General features: G+C 40.9%; 1 protein-coding gene across 1 annotated transcript in view; it reads right to left on the reverse strand.

The window, feature by feature from the left end:
* LOC138899070 (uncharacterized) overlaps positions 1 to 19,978 on the reverse strand; it is a 30,550-nt gene extending 10,572 nt beyond the window's left edge. The window contains exons 1-2 of the mRNA XM_070185186.1: positions 19,562 to 19,978; positions 18,545 to 18,925 (exon numbers count right to left, since the gene is read on the reverse strand). Coding sequence (XP_070041287.1) covers positions 18,545 to 18,925; positions 19,562 to 19,978 — 798 coding nt within the window. The remainder of the gene's footprint in view (positions 1 to 18,544; positions 18,926 to 19,561) is intronic.
* Positions 19,979 to 20,547: the final 569 nt, after the last annotated feature.

The raw sequence follows: 20,547 nt of genomic DNA on the forward strand, positions 1-20,547 counted from the left end.
GGTTATCAAATTTCGGAGTGAGATAAGTCTCCTGTCTAACCTTGTGAGGGAGAATATACCTCGTAGGTGTTATATTTATTATGTGCTATATGTTGTTGGAGCTATGCACGTATGAGGTGAGGAGTGTCCATGCGAATGCTAGAATTCCTGATTATGTCCGGGTAGACTTAGACTCCCGCCATGCTTTAATTATACTATTTGAGTTATTCTTGCATGTTTAAATGCTTTAATTTACATTTAGCTTATGACTAGACTCGCGTAGAGTATCCGACTTGCTATTTTAGCTACTTGATTAGCTACTTGATTAGCCGTGATTGTGCTTTCCTTTACGGATTTCTTCTGCGTTGTGCGTATTCCTTCAATAGTTTTCTTGAATTTTATAACTCTCACAATATATTCGTGAGTGAGGTCAGTGACCCGTCAAAGTTTCATATTCTAATGGGATCAGGTTGATCGCCTCAGCAATATTTTTATAGGATCGGGTCGTTCGCCTCGACAGGGTAACATTTCTTATGGGATCGGGCCGTTCGCCTCGGCAGATCATGTAACACACTCTTGTGGGATCGGGCCATTCGCCTCGGCAGAGTAACACACTCTTATGGGATCGGACCGTTCGTCTCGGCAGTATCATGTATCATATTCTTATGGGATCGGGCCGTTCGCCTCGGCAGGATTATGTATCACACTCTTATGGGATCGGGTCGTTCGCTTCGGCAGTTCTATGAAACACTTTTATGGGATCGGGCCGCTCGCCTCGGTAGAATCGTGCAAAATACTTGATAAGGAATCCGCGTACTCATGAGTTTCCTGACTTGAGATGTGACTGTTTATTTCGTACTGACCATTACGTATTCCATTTGAGGAGGTAACCGATAATTGAGGACTTTGTGTTCATTGTCCAGCTGTAGACCGTATTGTTTGCCTATATTTGTTCTCATTGTTTATTTACCATGTTTCTTACTTGTCTACTTTATTATATTTGATTTACAGGATCACTAGTAAGTGTCAATGTCGATCCCTCGTCACTACCTCTTCGGGGTTAGGATAGATAGTTACTGGGTACGCATTGATTTACGTACTCATGCTGCAGTTCTGCTCTAAATGTACAGGATCTGACAGGTTCATTTGGTGGTCATTTGGGCGCGTAAGCGCAGCTGCTGAGGGGACTTTATGGTAAGTTGCATTCCATGCTACGATTCACAACACACAGAGTCTTCATCATAATTATTTACTTTATCCTGTCTATCTTGTATTCCAGATAGATGTTGTATTGTTATTGTACTTCCTAGTAGATGCCCATGCACTTATGACACTGGGTTTTGGGATGTTCTAGAATTTACTCGGTACGCGTTGATTTACGTACTCATGATGCAGTTCTGCACTAAATGTACAGGATTTGAAAGGTTCATTTGGTGGTCATTTGGGCGCGTAAGCGCAGTTGCTGAGGGGACTTTATGGTAAGCTGCATTCCATGCTACGATTCGCAGCACACAGAGTCTCCATCATAATTATTTACTTTATCTTGTCTATCTTGTATTCCAAATAGATGTATTGTTATTGTATTTCCTAGTAGATGCTCATGCACTTGTGACACCGAGTTTTGGGATGTTCTAGAATTTGTTTATGGTTTTGCTTTCCATTGACACACTTTTACTTTATATTTCATTTAAATTGTACGTATCTACAAATTTTAATGCATTGATTTCCCTATCTAATATGATTTATCATTTCAAAAATAATAAAATGAATAATTAAGTTGGTAGTTCACCGTTGGCTTACCTAACAGCGACGTTGGGTGCCATCACGACCTATAATGGATTTTGGGTCGTGATAGCTTGGTATCAGAGCCAGGTTCACTTAGGTCTCACGAGTCATGAGCAAGTCTAGTAGAGTCTTGTTGATCGGTACGAAGACGTCTGTACTTATCTTCGAGAGGCTACATGGCTGTTAGGAGAACTTCCCTTCCTTGATTCCTCATGGTGTGATTTGATTTCGTCAAAGTTTATGCTTTCGATTCCTTCCTACTCATTCATATACGACGCCAGACATTTGTTATTAGTTGAGCACCGACGAGTTGTGAAGATGCTACAGATGCGGCGCATGATGCTTTTCCCTGCGAAAGTGGGCTATTATTGTCACCTTGTGGAGGGGTGTTTTGTCATGTCAGCCCAGTTTTGGTGTTGCCTACGGTCGAGATTTGATACTTTCAAATTTGGTGAAATTCTTATTAATATTGTGGTGTCGTTGTCCTTGATTGCATGCATTGAGGCTCATCGGCATGTTGTTCTTCATTTGTTTGCCTCTGGGCACAATGTTGTGAGATGGAACCTAAGAGAAAGTTATTAGAGATGGTTGTATGTTGCGACTTTAGGATTAAATTAGCGTTTCCAGTGTTGATGGTTCGAGGGAGATGATCTCTGAGGTGGTTTTTATGCTTAGGATTTTTGAATGTGACGAGAAGGGCTTGATTTGAATGTAGGAAAAAAAATGAAGTATTCGATCATTGTCTTGGATGCAATACGTCTTTGAGTTTCAAACACGTTGTTAGACCTTCGGGTGATGTTAATGAATGAAGGGATTCTTACGGCTGGCGGGTTAGTGTGAACCCAGGAAGGTCAGTGATTTCATGATGGATGTAACTATAACAATGACGTTGAAGGAGGTCAATATGAGGTTACACAGGTGGGATATCTCCTGTGAGCAGGTTAGCGGTTGCGTGATTTTGATGAAGTTCCTATAAATAGTTCTGCCTTTTATCCAATGGGATGCATGTACTGCGATGCGAGCTTGGATCGCTTGAAGAATATGGTACGACATTCAGGAGGTCGAGTGTGCGATTGAGGCTGAAAAATCAGGATGTGTTATGATCAGTGCAACAAGAACCTATGAGAAATTTGGCTGAGCAACAATGTGAGATCATGGTAACTGAGGAGGGGGAGTCATTATGGGTTCTGGATTAATGTGATTGTGGCTGAAAGCTAAGTGGGGGAGCCTACCGCCTATGATTGGATCACGCGGTGATGTGCCTTTGCAGCTTTGGGTTATTGGTACGTTGGTGAATTAGTTATTACTAAGGGAAGAAAGTGTCAGGGGTAATTTGAGCAGGGGATTTGATGGATGTGATGTACAAGGGAAAGTATTCATCCGGTTGCTTCATTGGAGTGCACATGTGCTAATGGAGCACTAGTGGTTTGGTTAAATAATTGAGATTGGACTAGAGTGGGAGACTCTTAATAATGGTTCTAGTTGATTCCAAATTTAAGGTGTGGTGCCTAAGTATTTTGGGTTCGTTATGTGGCTGAGGACTAGGTTTTGTAGTAGAGTGTGAAGGATACTTGGGAAAATTCTATGTTATCATTGGGTTTTGTGGTGCAGTATTAGTGAAATGGGAGAAATGGCTTCGGATTCGCAGAAGATCTTTCAGAACGGGTGTATCAGTTGGAGTTACTACTGAGTGTATGAGGAGAGTATGAAATGGCTTATGGGTGTTGAGGCGATATGGTCTTGTGGTTTAGGGTCACTCAGGGTGAGTGTTGATTGAGGTCCGTTATATGCTTGAAAAGAGGTATTACTTCGGAGGCAAGTCAAGAGTAAATCGGAAGAAGTTGAGTCAGTTAGTAGTGGTTTGAATCAGTATGGTTAAGAAGATGATCGGTTCCTTTGGTGCAATAAGGCCATACAGGTATTTCGTGGTTAAACTTGCGGGCTTGGCAGTCTCCGTAATTTGACTGATTTGGAGGTATTTGATTCAGATGGTTATGTTTTGTGAAAATGGGCATAAATGGGCCCCGAAAGAGTTATGATGGTTTAGGCCACAATTTTGGTTTGTGTTCTCTACGGTTATGGGAAGCTGGTTGTGTGTTGCGATTCTTCTTCTGAAATGAGTTAAATGAAAGGTTTCTAGCCGATAAAATATTTATTCTACTAGTGTTTCAGGATGTATGATAAAGTTCTTATACCCTCATGTAATAGCACGATAGGGGCAGTGAGCGGTGTGGAATTAGAATCGAAGGATCGAGGTTGGGATTCAATTTAACAAGAATGTCACGGGCTCGGAGGAGTAGGGGGAAGATTTCAGATGTTCAGCGTATGCTGGCGCTAACTTAGTATCGCCGGAGAAATTTGTTTTGTGGGAGTTTGTTCCGGATTTGACGATTGATCGTATGTGTCATGAATATGGTCATTGTGGACCCTTGAAAGGTTATTGGCCTAATATGGGATGATCGAAATCGGCTTGAGGTCCGTTGGTAGATCTAATGTGAATATATGCTCTACATCAGGTCGTATGTGATCATTCATCACAACATTGCTTATGGATGAGTCTTCGGGCGTTGGATGTTTTCGGTGTCGTCAGTAATTCTATGTGATACTCTATTATGTGATATGTATTGTGATCCTGTGTAGCTTGTGATGTGATATGAGCAAGATGGCTCTCGAGATGCAGGCCATTTATTGCGCCTTAGTCATGCTTGGCATTTTGTGGCGCATGGTGCTATCTGTATCCCCAGAGTTGTGTTTATGCACTTAACGTGCTTGTGGTCCGCATTCAGGCATTTCGTGGGTAGGAGCATTATGGCTCGATGGGTATCTCCTTATTGATTGTTATGTGTGGATCGGGTGGCACGCCGCCACGGGTATGATGTTTGGATCGGGTTTACGCCGCAACGGTATCATGTGGATCAGGTTGCACGCCGCAATATTGAGATGTTGAGTACGGTTCCTTATACTTAATTACGTGCCTTGTTTCTCATCTCTGAGATAGGTTCATAGCACTCGGTCGGCTATTTTATTCGTTATGCGGGCTGGATGGTTCTTTGCCAGAGTTCGTTATTCCTTATGGGTCACATTCGAGTTGTAGCTTGTTGGCGCATTGATGGCGTCATATGGGATTTTAGTTAGTGTTTGAGGTGGCTTATTGCCTGAGCAGCTTGTACTGGGTAAGACGCGATTATTGGACCTGAAATCAGTGCGATCGGATTTATGAAAGGTATATTAAAGCAAATATGTCACTATTTAGTTTAGAATGAGGTAATGGTTCTTGTCAAGAGGGAAAACTCCACGAGTTATTGATTTGATGGGTGGTTATGAATTCCTGCATATCACTTTCATCGTTGCAGTATTATGAGGATTGGAACATGAATTACATGCGTTATGGGATATACTACGGGCATCTGGTTCGTGAATTTGCAGCTATTGTAGTCGAAGAATGTTATCACGGACATACGAAATATGCAGTGCATTGTGTGATCTCAGCATGGGTGCATGGTCCTATTTAGTACAGTGGGTTGAGATTATTACAGTGTTCATATGTTGGAATCAGGTCTCGTGGAGAATTCTGGATGTTGGAATCTGGTTCTAAGGCTTGTTAGCTAAGATAATAGGGAGGATCTTCAGTCTGGCTAGAACTAATGTGCTCACATGGGTTGTGGTGGCACGGGTAGGTGCACGAGGTATCAAACAGTGATTTTGGGCAACTGTGGAACGGTTCTTAGCACGTTCGAGGACGAACATATGTCTAAGTGGGGGAGAATGTAACGACCCGACCAGTCATTTTGAGCTCTAGCACATCGTTCGGCGGTTTGAGGCCTTGAGTAGTTTCATTTCATGTTTTATGACTTGTACGTGAGGTCGGAATTGAATTTCGGGAAGTTTGGAGTTGATTCGGAAGAAAAATTCTCAATTCGAAAGCTTTAAGTTGGAAGAGTTGACCAAGGTTTGACTTTTCAATAAACGACATCAGAATCAGGATTTGAAGGTTCTAATAGGTTCATATGATGATTACGGACTCGGACGTATGTTCGGATTGAGTATCGGGTAGTTCGGGAGCATTTCAACGCTTATTTTGGAAAGTTGGCATTTTAAAAGTTTTAAAATTTTATAAGTTTGGTTTGAAGTGAATTTTGATATTATCGATGTCCGTTTGAGATTCCGAACCTTGGAATAGGTTCATATTGTGATTTATGACTTGTGCGTAAAGTTTGGCGTCATTCTGGAATGTTTAAGTATGATTCGGACGCGTTCGTCGAAGTTTGAAAGTTGAAAGAAGGATTTTGATCATGATTCATGGTTTTGATATTATTCATGGTATTTCGAGCCTTTGGATAAGGTATTGGGACTTGTTGGTGTGATTCGACGGGGTCCCGGGGGCCTATGATGTGTTTCAGATGTGTTTGGGTTGTGTCGCGCTCTTATTTGATGTTTCGACATCGTTTCTTTGGGAATAAATGATACTATATTGAGAAACCGACCTTTTATTTATGATTAGGTTGAACCATTAGATCAATATCGTAATTACGGAGCCATAACAACAAGAATCCTCAAATTTCGAGGTCGTATTAGAGAGTTATGTCCATTTTCGTATCGAGAAAGATTGCTGGTTTCTTGCTTGACCAGTCAACGCGAAAAATTTCTCTTCGTGAACGCGAAGGTCTCCCGCGAACGCGATGAATAAAAATCATCTTGACAGTGTTTTAAACCGAGTATTATAGTATTTTGGGCATATCTTGAGTTCTAGAGCTCCATTTGAGGTGATTTTCACGGCGTTGTTATCGCCTCAATAAGGAAGTAAATACCTGACCTTTATTTTGATATATTTCCATGATTATTGCCGTTGGTTATTATTTTTATCCGTGTTTGGATTGTAGAAATTGGGATTTTGAGCCCAAAAGTTGAGAAATAGTACATCTTTGATTTGAGGGTCGATTCATAGGCGAAATTGGATTATTTTCTGGATATAGACCATATGAGTTATGCGTAATATTTATTTTCAATAATTTTGGGAATCCGACACGTGGGCCCGGGAGTTGACTATGTTAACTTTTCGAGTGGAGTTGGGAATTGTTATAAATTATTAAATTACAAGTGTTGGAGTTGCACGTTATTTGATTAGTTTCAGATCTTTTGGCATTAGTTTGCAGAGTTAGAGAGTCGTTGGAGCCGGTTATCAAATTTTGGAGCGAAGTAAGTCTCTTGTCTAACATTGTGAGGGAGAATATACCCCGTATGTGTTATATTTATTATGTGCTATATGCTGTGGGAGCTATGCACGTATGAGGTGACGAGTGTCCGACCGTATGCTAGAATTCCTAATTATGTCCGGGTAGACTTAGACTCCCGCCATGCTTTAATTATACTATTTGAGTTATTCTTGCCTGTTTAAATGCTTTAATTTATATTTAGCCTGTGACTAGACTCGCGTAGAGTATCAGACTTGCCATTTTAGATACTTGACGAGCTACTTGATTGGCTGTGATTGTGCTTTCATTTACGGATTTCTTCTGCATTGTGCGTATTCCTCCGATAGTTTTCTTGAATTTTATAACTCACACAGTATATTTGTGAGTGGGGTCAGTGACCCGTCAAAGTTTCATATTTTAATGGGATCGGGCTGATCCCTCATCAACACTCTTTTGGGATCGGGCCGTTCGCCTCGGCAGGGTAACATATTCTTATAGGATTAGGCCGTTCGCCTCGGCGGTATCATGTAACACACTCTTATGGGATCGGGCCGTTCGCCTCGACAGTATCATGTAACACACTCTTATGGGATCGGGTCGTTCACCTCAGCAATATCATGTATCATATTCTTATGGGATTGGGCCGTTCGCCTTGGCGGGATTATGTATCACACTCTTATGGGATCAGGCCGTTCGCCTTGGCAGATATATGAAACACTCTTATGGGATCGTGTCGCTCGCCTCTGCAGAATCGTGCAAAATACTTGATAAGAAATCCACGTACTCATGAGTTTTCTGACTTGAGATGTGACTGTTGATTTAGTACTGACCATTACGTATTCTATTTGAGGAGGTAACCGATAATTGAGGACTTTGTGTTCATTGTTCAGCTATAGACCGTATTGTTTGCCTATATTTGTTCTCATTGTTTATTTACTATATTTCTTACTTGTCTACTTTATTATATTTGATTTACAGGACCACTAGTAAGTGTTTCGGGGTTAGGATAGATAGTTACTGGGTATGCATTGATTTACGTACTCATGCTGCAGTTCTGCTCTAAATGTACATGATTTGACAGGTTCATTTGGTGGTCATTTGGGCACGTAAGCGCAGCTGCTGAGGGGACTTTATGGTAAGCTGCATTCCATGCTACGATTCGCAGCACACAGAGTCTTCATCATAATTATTTACTTTATCCTGTCTATCTTGTATTCCAGATAGATGTTGTATTGTTATTGTACTTCCTAGTAGATGCCCATGCACTTGTGACACCGTGTTTTGGGATGTTCTAGAATTTGTTTATGGTTTTGCTTACCATTGACACACTTTTACTTTATATTTCATTTAAATTGTACGTATCTACGATTTTTAATGCATTGATTTCCCTATCTAATATGATTTATCATTTCAAAAATTATAAAATGAATAATTAAGTTGGTAGTTTACCGTTGGCTTGCCTAACGGCGACGTTGGGCGCTATCACGACCTATAGTGGGTTTTGGGTCGTGACAACTTAGTTCTTGAAATGAATATGCATCGTCTGAAGCGTTATTCTGTTAGTTTAAGCAGAATGTATTGTTCTCCAAATGCTTATTTCTTATCTTATACAACTTAGTTTCTGAAATAATGTGCATTGTCCGAAGCATTATTATGCTACTATCTAATCAGCTTGATCATATTCCTCTCTTTTAGTAATTAGTAATCATGTTAACCAATTGAAATAAGTATAAACCTTTTGTTACAGCAATACATAGATACAATGATGTTGGGCTTATGCCCGTGCTGTGCTGTGCACGGGCACTGGCCATCTAAGTAAGTTTTAGACTTGTGGGATAGATAAAATTTGTGGCTTTAGGACTATTTATTGATTGGCTGATTGCATGTTTTAGTTATTGGGAAGAAGTGTAATCTGAGTAAAGTTCCTTTACATCTAGGACTCGTGCTTCTTCTAATTAGCGTCTTAAGTAATCAGATATAAAAAATGTGGTTTGTTCTTACAGTAATCGATAATTACATGTACGCCACTAAAGGGTTATAATTATATGGTCACTTTATTTTTCTCATATGTATGTAATAGTATAAATTAAGAATTGTGTGATTAATAAATGGTTACCATTAAAATGGTTTATTTATTTGAAATTACTGAAAATCCTTAATACTTTATACATGTGAGATGATATTATATATGTATTAAGAATTTATGATTAATAAATTGTAATGACCCGACTAGTCATTTTGAGCTCTAGCGCGTCGTTCGGCGGTTTGAGGCCTTGAGTAGCTTCACTTCATGTTTTATGACTTGTACGCGTAGTCGTAATCGAATTTCGCAAAGTTCGGAGTTGATTCGGATGAAAAATTCTCAATTCGAAAGGTTTAAGTTGGAAGAGTTGACCAAGGTTTGAATTTTGAGTAAACGACCACGGAATCGGGATTTGAAGGTTTCAATAAGTTCGTATGATAATTTCGGACTTGCGCGTATGTTCGGGTTGAGTATCGGGTGGTCCGAGAGCATTTCGGCGCCTATTATGGAAGGTTGGCATTTTTTGAAAGTTTAAGAATTTCTTAAGTTGGATTTGAAGTGAATTTTGGTGTTATCGATGTTCGTTCGGGGTTCCGAGTTTTGGAATAGGTTCGTATTATGATTTATGATTTGTGCATAACGTTTGGCATCATTCCGGAATATTTTGATATGATTCAGACGCATTCATCGAAGTTTAAAAGTTTGAAAGTTTAAAGAAAGGTTTCGATCGTCGATTCATAGTTTTGATGTTGCTTGACATGATTTGAGGCTTCGACTAAGTTCGTATCATATTTTCGGATGCGTTGGTATGGCTAGGCGGGGGTCCCGGAGGCCTCGGGTGCGAATCAGATCAAATTTTGGACCTAAGGAATTGCTGAAGCTTGACGCTTCTGGTGTTATCGCACCTGCGAGGTTATGGCTGCAGGTGCGAGACCGGAGAAGCGGCCCAGGGGTCGCAAAAGCAGATGGGAGTGAGGCTGGCGAGATTTGCAGGTGCGAGGGATTTACCGCACCTGTAGGCTCGCAGAGGCGGGCGGAGGGGCACAAAAGCAAAATTGGCCTTTGGCTTGATTAGCCGCGGAATAATTGTGCTTCCCTTACTAATTTCTCTCACATTGTGTATTTTCATCGAAAAGCTTCTTTAAATTTCATAACTCACACGTTTATTTGTGAGTGGGGTCAAGGACCCGTTAAAGCTTCTTATTCTAATGGGATCGGGCCGTTCGCCTCGGCAGAATATTGTAACACACTCTTATAGGATCGAGTCGTTCGCCTCGGCAGGATATTATTGTACCACACTCTTATGGGATCGGGCCATTCGCCTCGGCAGGATATTGTAACACACTCTTATGGGATCGCGTTGTTCGCCGCGGCAGGATATTGTAACACACTCTTATGGGATCGGGTCGTTCGCCTCGGCATGATATTATTGTACGACACTCTTATGGGATCGGGTCGTTCGCATCAATATTTCTATAAAATACTCTTATGGGATAGGGTTGTTCGCCTCGCAGAATCTTGCATAACACTTGACCAGAAGCTATTATATCCGTGAATTTTTCCTGACTTGAGATGTGATGATCTATCTGATGGGGACCATATTATATACCCCATTGAGAAGGTAATCGATATTTGAGGACTTGTGTTTACTGTTCAGATGAGGATCATATCATGTACCCATATTTGTTTACCGTTATATTACTATGTTTCATACTTTTTTAATTTCTACTGTACTTGATTTATTGGACCATTAGTAAGTGTTGATATCGCCCCTCGTCACTACTTTTTCGGGGTTAGGCTAGATAATTACTGGGTATGCGTTGATTTACGTACTCATGCTACCGTTCATAACTAAAGGAATAGAGCGCCTCTCAGTCATATCCTTTCCCATTGGCGATAGTACCAAAATTTCCATACCTATTTTAAATCTCTAACAATCGAATGACTAACACGTCACACTTATACGATCTTCCTGTGGGATATACTCCCACAACCTTCCGCACCAGGTAGTAAAATCTGAACATTAATGGCCATCGACCATGCTATTTCCATAGTGATAGTCAAGCTTCCGCATTTCAATACCCAACATTTCTTCCACAAAACAGGCCATCCTCCGTCCGTCCGAAAATAGTGCCAACATATTTCGAGCATCTGAAATCTTCCCGTGCTCCTCCGAGCTCGTGACGTTCTTATCGAAACTGAATTGCAACCTTGATCCTCAGCCTCCAATTACTATACCGCTCACCGCACCTATCCTGCCGCTACACGAGAGTCCAAGAATTTCATCACAACCGCTGAACCGCTAGTAGGATAAACGCTTCGTCGGCTAGAACCCCTTTCACTCAACATATTTCAGGGGAACAATCGCAATACGCAACCGAATTCCCTTAATCGCAGAAAATACAGATCTCAAGCTATGGTCTAACTCACCTTAATTCTTTCGGGATACATTTACACTTAGAAAGGCCATCAGAATCAAATATTTCCAAATCGGTCGAATTACGGTGGCTGTCATGTCTGCTCATACAGCCACGAATCACATGTATAGCTTAACATGCCGAAGGAACTGATCATTTCCACAACCATGCTGATTTAACCCATCGCTAACTGACCCAACTTCTTCCAATTTACTCTTAACTTGCATTCAAAATAATAATAGGTCCATTCAAATACATAATAGACCTCAAACAACACTCATCCCGAGTGACCCAAATCACGAGACCACATCGCCTCAACACCCATCAGCTATCTCATAACCTCCTTATGCATTCAATAGTATCTCCATATGATACACCTGTTCTGGAAGACCTCCTGTGAATCCGAAGTTGTCTCTCCCACTTCTCTAACACTGCACCGTAGGCCCGATGATAAAATAGAAATTCCCTAAGTGTTCTTCACACTCTGCTGCAAAACCCAGTCCTCAGTCACATAACGAACCCAAAAATCTTTAAGCATCGCACCTTAATTCTCGAACCCATTAAAACCATTATTGAGAGTCACCCATTCTGACCTGGTTCCGAATATATAACCAAATTTTAGTGCTCTGCTAGCACATGAACACTTCCAAAGATGCAACCGGATGAATTATTTTCCTTGTATATCATATCCACAAGAAGCATAAATTCTGAGTCATCCCCAACACGTGCACATAAATCAATAAGGCGAAATATAACACATACACGTCAAATTCCTCTTAATCATAACTAATCCACCAATGCACCAATAACCAGAAACTACACAAGCACACCGCCATGTGACTCATTTATAGACGGTAGGCTCCCCCACTTAACTTTACACTGCAAGCACATAGATCAAAACCCCACAATGACAACTTATTCCCAGTTACCATGATCCTACACCGTTGCTCAGCCAAATTTCTCATATGTTCTTGTTGGACTAATCATAATTATATGGTTGGACGGGGGTCCCGGCAGCCTCGGGTGCGAATCAGAGTGGAATTTTGGACCTAAGGAATTGCTGAAGCTTGAGGCTTCTGGTGTTATTGCACCTGCGAGGTTATGGCCGCAGGTGCGAGACCGCAGAAGCAGACCAAGGGTCGCAAAAGCGGATGGGAGTGAGGCTGGTTGGATTTGCAGGTGCGAGGGATTTACCGTACCTGCGGGCTCGCAGATGCGGGCGGAAGAGCGCAGAAGCAAAATTAGCCTTTGGCTGGAAGATTGCAGGTGCGGGTGTTATAGCGCACCTGCAGAGCTGCAGATGCGGTCATGGGTGCGCAGGTGCGAAATGCTGCTCGAGCTGGAGAGTCCGCAGATGCAGGTGATTTCCACAGAAGTAGATTCGCATCTGCGATTGGATGTCCGCAGAAGCGGAAAGATGGCACCTTGGGGGAAGCCGCACCTGCGAGGTTGCTTCCGCATAAGCGTAAAGAGTTCTGCAGGTGCGGAACATCGCTGGGCAGAATGCTTTGTTAAGTACGTGGGTTTGGCTCATTTCACCTCATTTCTCTCATTGGAGCCGGCCTTAGGGGCGATTTTAGAGTGCCATTCTTATCATCCTTCATGAGGTAAGTGATTCCTACCGTTGTGAGTTAAATACATGATTTACATGTGGATTTAAACATGAAAAATTGTATTAATTGTGGGATTTTTTAAGAAACTTGGAAATTGGTAATTTTAGATTTTGACCACGATTTTTGAAATAGAATCAGGAATAAATTATATATTTGAGTTCGTGGTGTTATGGGGAATGTTTATCTTCAAAATGTTTAGGAATGCGGGAACGTGGGCCCGAGCGTTGACTTTGTTGACTTTTCGAGCGAAGTTGGGAGTCATTATAAATTGCTAAATTGTAAGCATTGGAGTATATTTTGATTGATTTGCACGTTGTTTGACTAGTTTCATATCGTTTGGCTTTGAGTCGAGGAGTTAGAGAGGCATTGGAACCGGTTATGGAACTTCAGAGCAAGGTAAGTCTCTTGACTAATCTTGTGAGGGGTAAATTACCCCGTAGGTGTTACTCTTGTTATATCCTATATATTGTGGGAGTTGCGCACGTATGAGGTAACGAGTGTCCGTGCGCATGCTAGAATTTCCTGATTATGTCCAGGTAGACTAGGATTCACGCCATGCTTTATTTATACTAGTTGAGTTATTCTTGCCTGCTTAGTTACTTGATTTCACGTTATGACCTGATACTAGGATTTGCGTAGAGTGTTAGACTCGTTATTGTAGGGATTTGACGAGCTACCTGATTAGCCGCAGAATAATTTTGCTTCCCTTATGAATTTCTCTCCCGTTGTGCATTTTTACCGAAAAGTTTCTTTTAATTTCATAACTCACACATTTATTCGTAAGTGGGGTCAATGGCCCGTTAATGCTTCTTATTCTAATGGGATCAGGCCATTCACCTTTGGTAGGATATTGTAACACACTCTTATAGGATGGGGTCATTCGCCTCGACCGGATATTATTGTATCAGAATCTTATGGGATCAGGCCATTCGCCTCGACAGGATATTTTAACACACTCTTATGGAATCGGGTCGTTCGCCTGGGCAGGATATTGTACCACACTCTTATGTGATCGGGCCGTTCGCCTCAGCAGGATATTATTGTACCACACTCTTATGGGATCGGTTCGTTCGCCTTGACATTTCTATAATATACTCTTATGGGATCGGGTCGTTTGCCTCGGCAGAATCATGCGTAACACTTGACCAGAAGCTATTGTATCCGTGAATTTTTCCTGACTTGAGTTATGATGATCTATCTGATGGGGACCATATTATATACCCCATTGAGAAGGTAATCGATATTTGAGGACTTGTGTTTACTGTTCAGATGAGGATCATATCATGTACCCATATTTGTTTACCATTCTATTACTATGTTTCATACTTGTTTAATTTCTCATGTACTTGATTTATTGGACCACTAGTAAGTGTTGATGTCGACCCCTCGTCACTACTTCTCCGGGATTAGGCTAGATACTTACTGGATATGCGTTGATTTATGTACTCATGCTATACTTCTGCACATATTGTGCAGGTATATATTTTTGGTGGTCTTTTGGGCGCAAAGGCGTGACTTTTGCGGGGATTTTACGGTGAGCTACATCCCATGTTATGATCTATAGCATACAGAGTCTCCATTAGAATTATTAACATTTTTCCTGTCTAACTTGTATTCCAAACAGATGTTGTATTGTTATTGTACCTTCTAATAGATGCTCATGCACTTGTGACACCGGGTTTTGGGGGTGTTCTAGAATTTGTTTATGGATTGGTTACACTGATATACTTTTACTTATTATTTTAATTAAATTGTACGTAACTACGATTTATTTTAATGCACTGACCTCTCTATCTAAATAAGATTCATGATTTTAAGAAACTATAAAATGAATAATTAAGTGTTCGCTTGCCTAACGGCGACTTTGGGCGCCATCACGGCCTATAGTAGATTTTGGTTCGTGACATAAATAGTGACAACCAAAGTGATTTATTTATTTAAAATTATTGAAAATTCTTAATGGCTTTATATATGTACGATTATATCAACACATGGATTGAGAGTTATAATTAATAAATCGGATCCACAAAAGTGGTCTATTTATTTGAGTCATGAATAAATGTACTCAATGTACCATGTGAAAAATCGTCCTTGATAAGTTTACGCTAGTAATAAAGTTTTTATCTACACCAAAGAGGTTTACTTCTTGATACTAGTGACGTTAAACTGATTAATGAGAAAAGATATTGAGGTTTTCACCAAATTTGATGAAAAGTAACATTTTGGATTCTCATGTGTATAAAACGGGAGGACAATTATATATAAGAGGCGGTTTTATGTACCTTACGGAAAAGTAAGGACATAATCTATGTCTTGTGCTCATAAAATATTTATAAGGAGAATAGAAAGTATGGTCATATTTATTTGAATCCATAAAAATGCCTAACATGGTTATTCTCCAAATTTGGTCATAGATTTGTAGGTCATGATTTTGACAAACTCCAATTGGCCTGAAATTTGGTAGGTCCATCGAAAATGACTTGGTGAGGATTACTCACTGCTATGCAGTGAATCACGTTAATTTTGGGTGTTTCGAGGTTGTTTAGATGGTATTTGTAGTAGTTTATCGGATTAAATAAGTTTCAAATATGAAAAATTATTATATATATATATATATATATATATATATATATATATATATATATATATATATATATATATATTAGTTTTATTTGTGTTGAATCAAAAATATGATTACAGGGTATGATTTAGCTTGATATGATATATGGAAAGAATGCTAATCACATTGATTTAATCTTTAAATTTGCCTGAAGTAATTAATCTGAATATGGTCTAGTTTTGGTCATCATGAATTTCATGGTCTCCAATTGACATGAAATTTGGTGGGTCTGTCAAGACCCAATTCCGTACTAGGTCGAGACTGAACCTAATGCCGCCGTTAGGCAAGCCTACAAGCAAAACTACTATTTATTTACCCATTTTCAACATATTTTTAATTACCCTAAATTTCATGCAACCGTGATAAGTCTTTTAAACAAAATACCAACATCATAAGTACATAGTCAATGGTGATAGAAATGACAAGTACAACAGTACATAGGTGATACAAATCCCTAAGAACTCGGCGTCACAAGTACATGAGCAATCTAGAGAATATACAAAACTACTAAAACTATTGTCCGAAATTAATTGACCGGAATAGTAAATAAGATGGAAGGAGACTCCGATGTTGCGGATCATAGCAAGGCAAGCAACTCACTCCTAAGTCTCCGTAGATGATCGGCTACACGCCCACGTAAACACTAGTGGAACCTATCTCAGTACCTGCACATCAGTGCAGAAGTGTAGTGTGAGTACGAAGAACAACGCGTACCCAGTAAGTATCTAGTCTAACCTCAAAGAAGTAGTGACGAGGGGTCGACTTGACACTTACTAGAGGTCAATAATAATAATGAAAGTGCATAAAGTACACATAGTGAACATACAACAGGTATCAATGAGACAAATAAAAGCAACTACAATAAATACAACAGGAGTCCGTAACACATCACCAACATCTCATAACTGGCCATGAAGACCCTAGCTCAATTATATCCAAACTGGAACCCGTTTTGATTATTAAGCATGAAGTTGCCGAGGCGAATGGCCTGATCCCATAAGAATAGTAATACTTAGTACTTTCGAGGCGAACGGCCCGATCCCATAAGAATGGTGTTACCATACTACCAAGGCGAACGACCCGATCCCATAAGAGTGGTGTTACCATACTGCCAAGGCAAACGGCCCGATCTTATTAGAGTAGAGAAGCTTACCTCGCTCACGAAAATACTAGCGACGCGAGAGGACATGGATTTTTCATAGTTATTAAGTATTCCTCAATTTTTCCAAAATAAGAAAACTAAGTCGAAAATTGCAACTTTAAATCCCTAGTCTCAGCTCTATTCAAGACAGTTAATACACATGATAAACACAACAGTGCAATTAAAAGCATGATGTGGATCTAAGACTACCCGGACATATCATGGAATATAGCTACGCACAGACTCTCGTCACCTTGTGCGTACGTAGATTCTCACACAAGTAATACACAACAAAGATACACCTAAGGGGATGAGTTCCCTCTTACAAGGTTAGACAATAGACTTACCTCATTCCTAAGTTCACTTCCGGTCCACAAATCCGCTCTAAAAGCCCCAAGTCATTGCCGAACAATCCGAAACTAGTCAAATGTTATATAATTTAATCAATATATACTCAAAAGTTCATAATTTAGCTATTAGAGTAATTACCCAACCCAAATTGAAAGATTCCTAAAATTTACCCCGGGCCCACGTCCGAAAACTTTCAAAGATAAATATTACTCATAGCCTCACGAACTCAAATATATAATTTTTACTTAATTCCATAACCAATTTGTGGTCAAATCCCATTTTTACCAAAGCCCTAGGTTCCACTAAAAATCCCATTAATTTCACCATTTTTCCATGTTAAATCTACATATGATTCGCGTATTTAGCTAAAGATTTGATAGGGATCACTTACCTCTTGATGTTGATGAAATCCCTCCACAAAATGCTCTCAAAATTGCCTAAGACCAAGTGGGAAATGAGGGAAATAATGCTAAGCCCCGTAATAAAAAGATCTTCCACCAGTCGCAGATGTCGCATTTGCGACATCTAGTTTGCAAATGCGACAAAACCATCGCAAATGCAAAGGCTGGCCATCTCTGCCATGGTTGAAAATGCAACCATAAACTTCGCAAATGCGAAGAGGGGCAGTTTGCAAGAGCGGCAGGATCTTCGCAAATGCGAAATCCAACACCGAAATAACATCTAAAATCACGAATTGGATGCCAAAATGCATGAATTAAAACATGAAACTCAAAAACTTCTAAAAACACTTATGCACGTCGGATTCCTATCAAATCAACTCGGAATGATGCCAAAGTTTGCGTGCAAGTCATGAATCACCATACGGAACTACTCCGAGGCTCGGAATCCCAAACGAAACTCGATAACACTAAAGTCTTCTCCAAACCAAACTTAAAGAACTTTGAAAACCTTTAATGCGCCAACTTTCAATATTAAGATCCGAAACGCTCCCGGGTCATTCGAAACCCGATCCAAGCACACGCCCAAGTCCAAAATCATCATACGAACCTATTGAGACCGTCAAATCCCGGTTTCGAAGTCGTTTACCCAAAAGTTTTACTCAAGTCAAACTTAACTATTATTTGCTACTGTTAAGGAACTAAGTTTTTCGATTTCAACCCGAACCCTTCCAAACCCGAACTAACCATCCCCGTAAGTTATAAAATAGTAGAAGCACATACAGAGAGTCTTAATTAGGGGAATAGGTATCTAAAAGGCAAAACGACCAGTCTGGTCGTTATATTCTCCACCTCTTAAACAAACGTTCGTCCTTGAACGGGTCTAGAATCATACGTGGAGTGCTGAATAAGTGTGGATATCTGCTCTGAATGTCCTCCTCAGCCTCCCAAGTCACTTCCTCGACTAGTTGACCCCTCCACTGGACCTTCACCACAACAATCCTCTTGGACCTCAACTGGCAAACCTTCCTGTCAACAATGGCAACTGGCTCCTCTTCATAACCCAAACTCTCATCTATCTTAACCGTGTTGTAATCTAGCATGTGTGACCTATCAACATGATATCTCTGGAGCATAGACACATGGAGGACCTGATGAACTCCCGATAGACTGGGAGGCAAAGTAAGCTCATAAGCAACCTCCCCAACTCGCCACAACACCTCAAATGGGTAATTAAACTTTGGGCTCAACTTGCCCTTCTTCCCTAACCTCATGATCCCCTTCATCGGTAAAACTTTCAAGAGAACCTTCTCGCCCACCATAAATGATAGATCACATGCCTTCTGATCTGTGTAACGTTTCTGTCTAGACTGTGCTGTACGAAGTCGCTCCTGAATCAACTTTACCTTTTACAAGGCATCCCTCACCAAATCAATACCATATAACTTAGCCTCGCCGGGCTCAAACCATCCGATGGGCAAATGACATCGCCGAATATATAAAGCCTCAAATGGAGCCATCTCGATGTTGGACTGATAATTGTTGTTGTAAGCAAACTTGGCCAAGGGAAAGAATCTATCCCACTGACCTACAAAGTCAATGACGCATGCTCTAAGCATATCCTCTAGAATCTGAACTGTTTGCTCCAACTGCCCGTCGGTCTGCGGATGAAAGGCTGTGCTGAGCTCTACCCTGGTACCCAACTCACTCTGAACTGCTCTTTAGAAGTGCGAAGTGAACCGAGGGCCTCTATCTGAAATGATGAAAACAGGCACACCATGTAACCGAACAATCCCCTGAATGTAAATCTGGGCCAACCTCTCTAAAGAATACGTAGTCATAACTGGAATAAAGTGTGCCGACTTGGTAAACCTGTCGACAATGACCCAAACTGCATCGAACTTTCTCAAAGTCCGCAACCCAACTACGAAGTCCATAGTAATGCACCCCCATTTCCACTCAGGTATAACCATCTGCTAAAGTAGGCCACCTGGCCTCTGGTGCTCATACTTGACCTGCTGGCAATTTAGACATCTCGTCACATACTCAACTATGTCCTTCTTCATCCGCCACCACCAATAATGCTGCCTCAGGTCACGATACATCTCTGTAGCCCCTAGATGAATAGAATAACGAGAACTATGCGCCTCTTCTAAAATTTTCTCCCTTAAGCCATCAATATTAGGAACACATAGGCGACCATGGAGCCGCAGAACACCATCCTCACCGATAGTAACCTCCTTGGCACCACCCTGTAGTACCGTCTCTCTGAGAACCAACAAGTGTGGATCATCGTACTGATAAGTCTTGATCCACCCTAGTAATGAAGATTGAGCCATGACACATGCAAGAATCCGACTGGGCTTTGAAATATCCAACCTCACTAGTCTGTTAGCTAAGGACTGGATGTCCAAAGCCAATAGCCTCTCATCTGCTGAAATGAATGCCAAACTGCCCATATTCTCACCCTTTCTGCTCAAGGCATCCGAACCACATTCGCCTTGCCCCAATGATAAAGGATGGTAATATCATAGTCCTTTAGTAACTCAAGCCACCTGCGCTTCCTCAAATTAAGATCCCTCTATTTGAAGAAATGCTGCAAGCTGCTATTATCGGTGTAAACCTCACAGGACACCCCAAAAAGATAATGCCTCCAAATCTTAAGAGAATGAACTATCACAGCCAACTCCAAATCATGTATGGGGTAATTCTTCTCGTGGGGCTTCAGCTGACGTGAAGCATATGTAATAACTCATCCCTCCTGCATCAATACACAACCCAGACCAACACGTGAAGTATCACAATACAAAGTATACATCCCCGAACCCGAAGGTAACACTAACACCAGTGATATAGTCAAAGCTGTCTTAAGCTTCTGAAAGCTCGCCTTGCAATCGTCAGACCATCGAAACGGAGCACCCTTCTGGGCCAATATAGTCGAAGGAGCTGCAATAGATGAGAAGCCCTCTACAAACCGACGATAATAACCTTCCAACCCCAGGAAACTCCTGATATCGGTCGCTGTGGT

This window comes from Nicotiana tomentosiformis, chromosome 9, assembly GCF_000390325.3.
Source record: "Nicotiana tomentosiformis chromosome 9, ASM39032v3, whole genome shotgun sequence".
Taxonomy (NCBI): domain Eukaryota; kingdom Viridiplantae; phylum Streptophyta; class Magnoliopsida; order Solanales; family Solanaceae; genus Nicotiana; species Nicotiana tomentosiformis.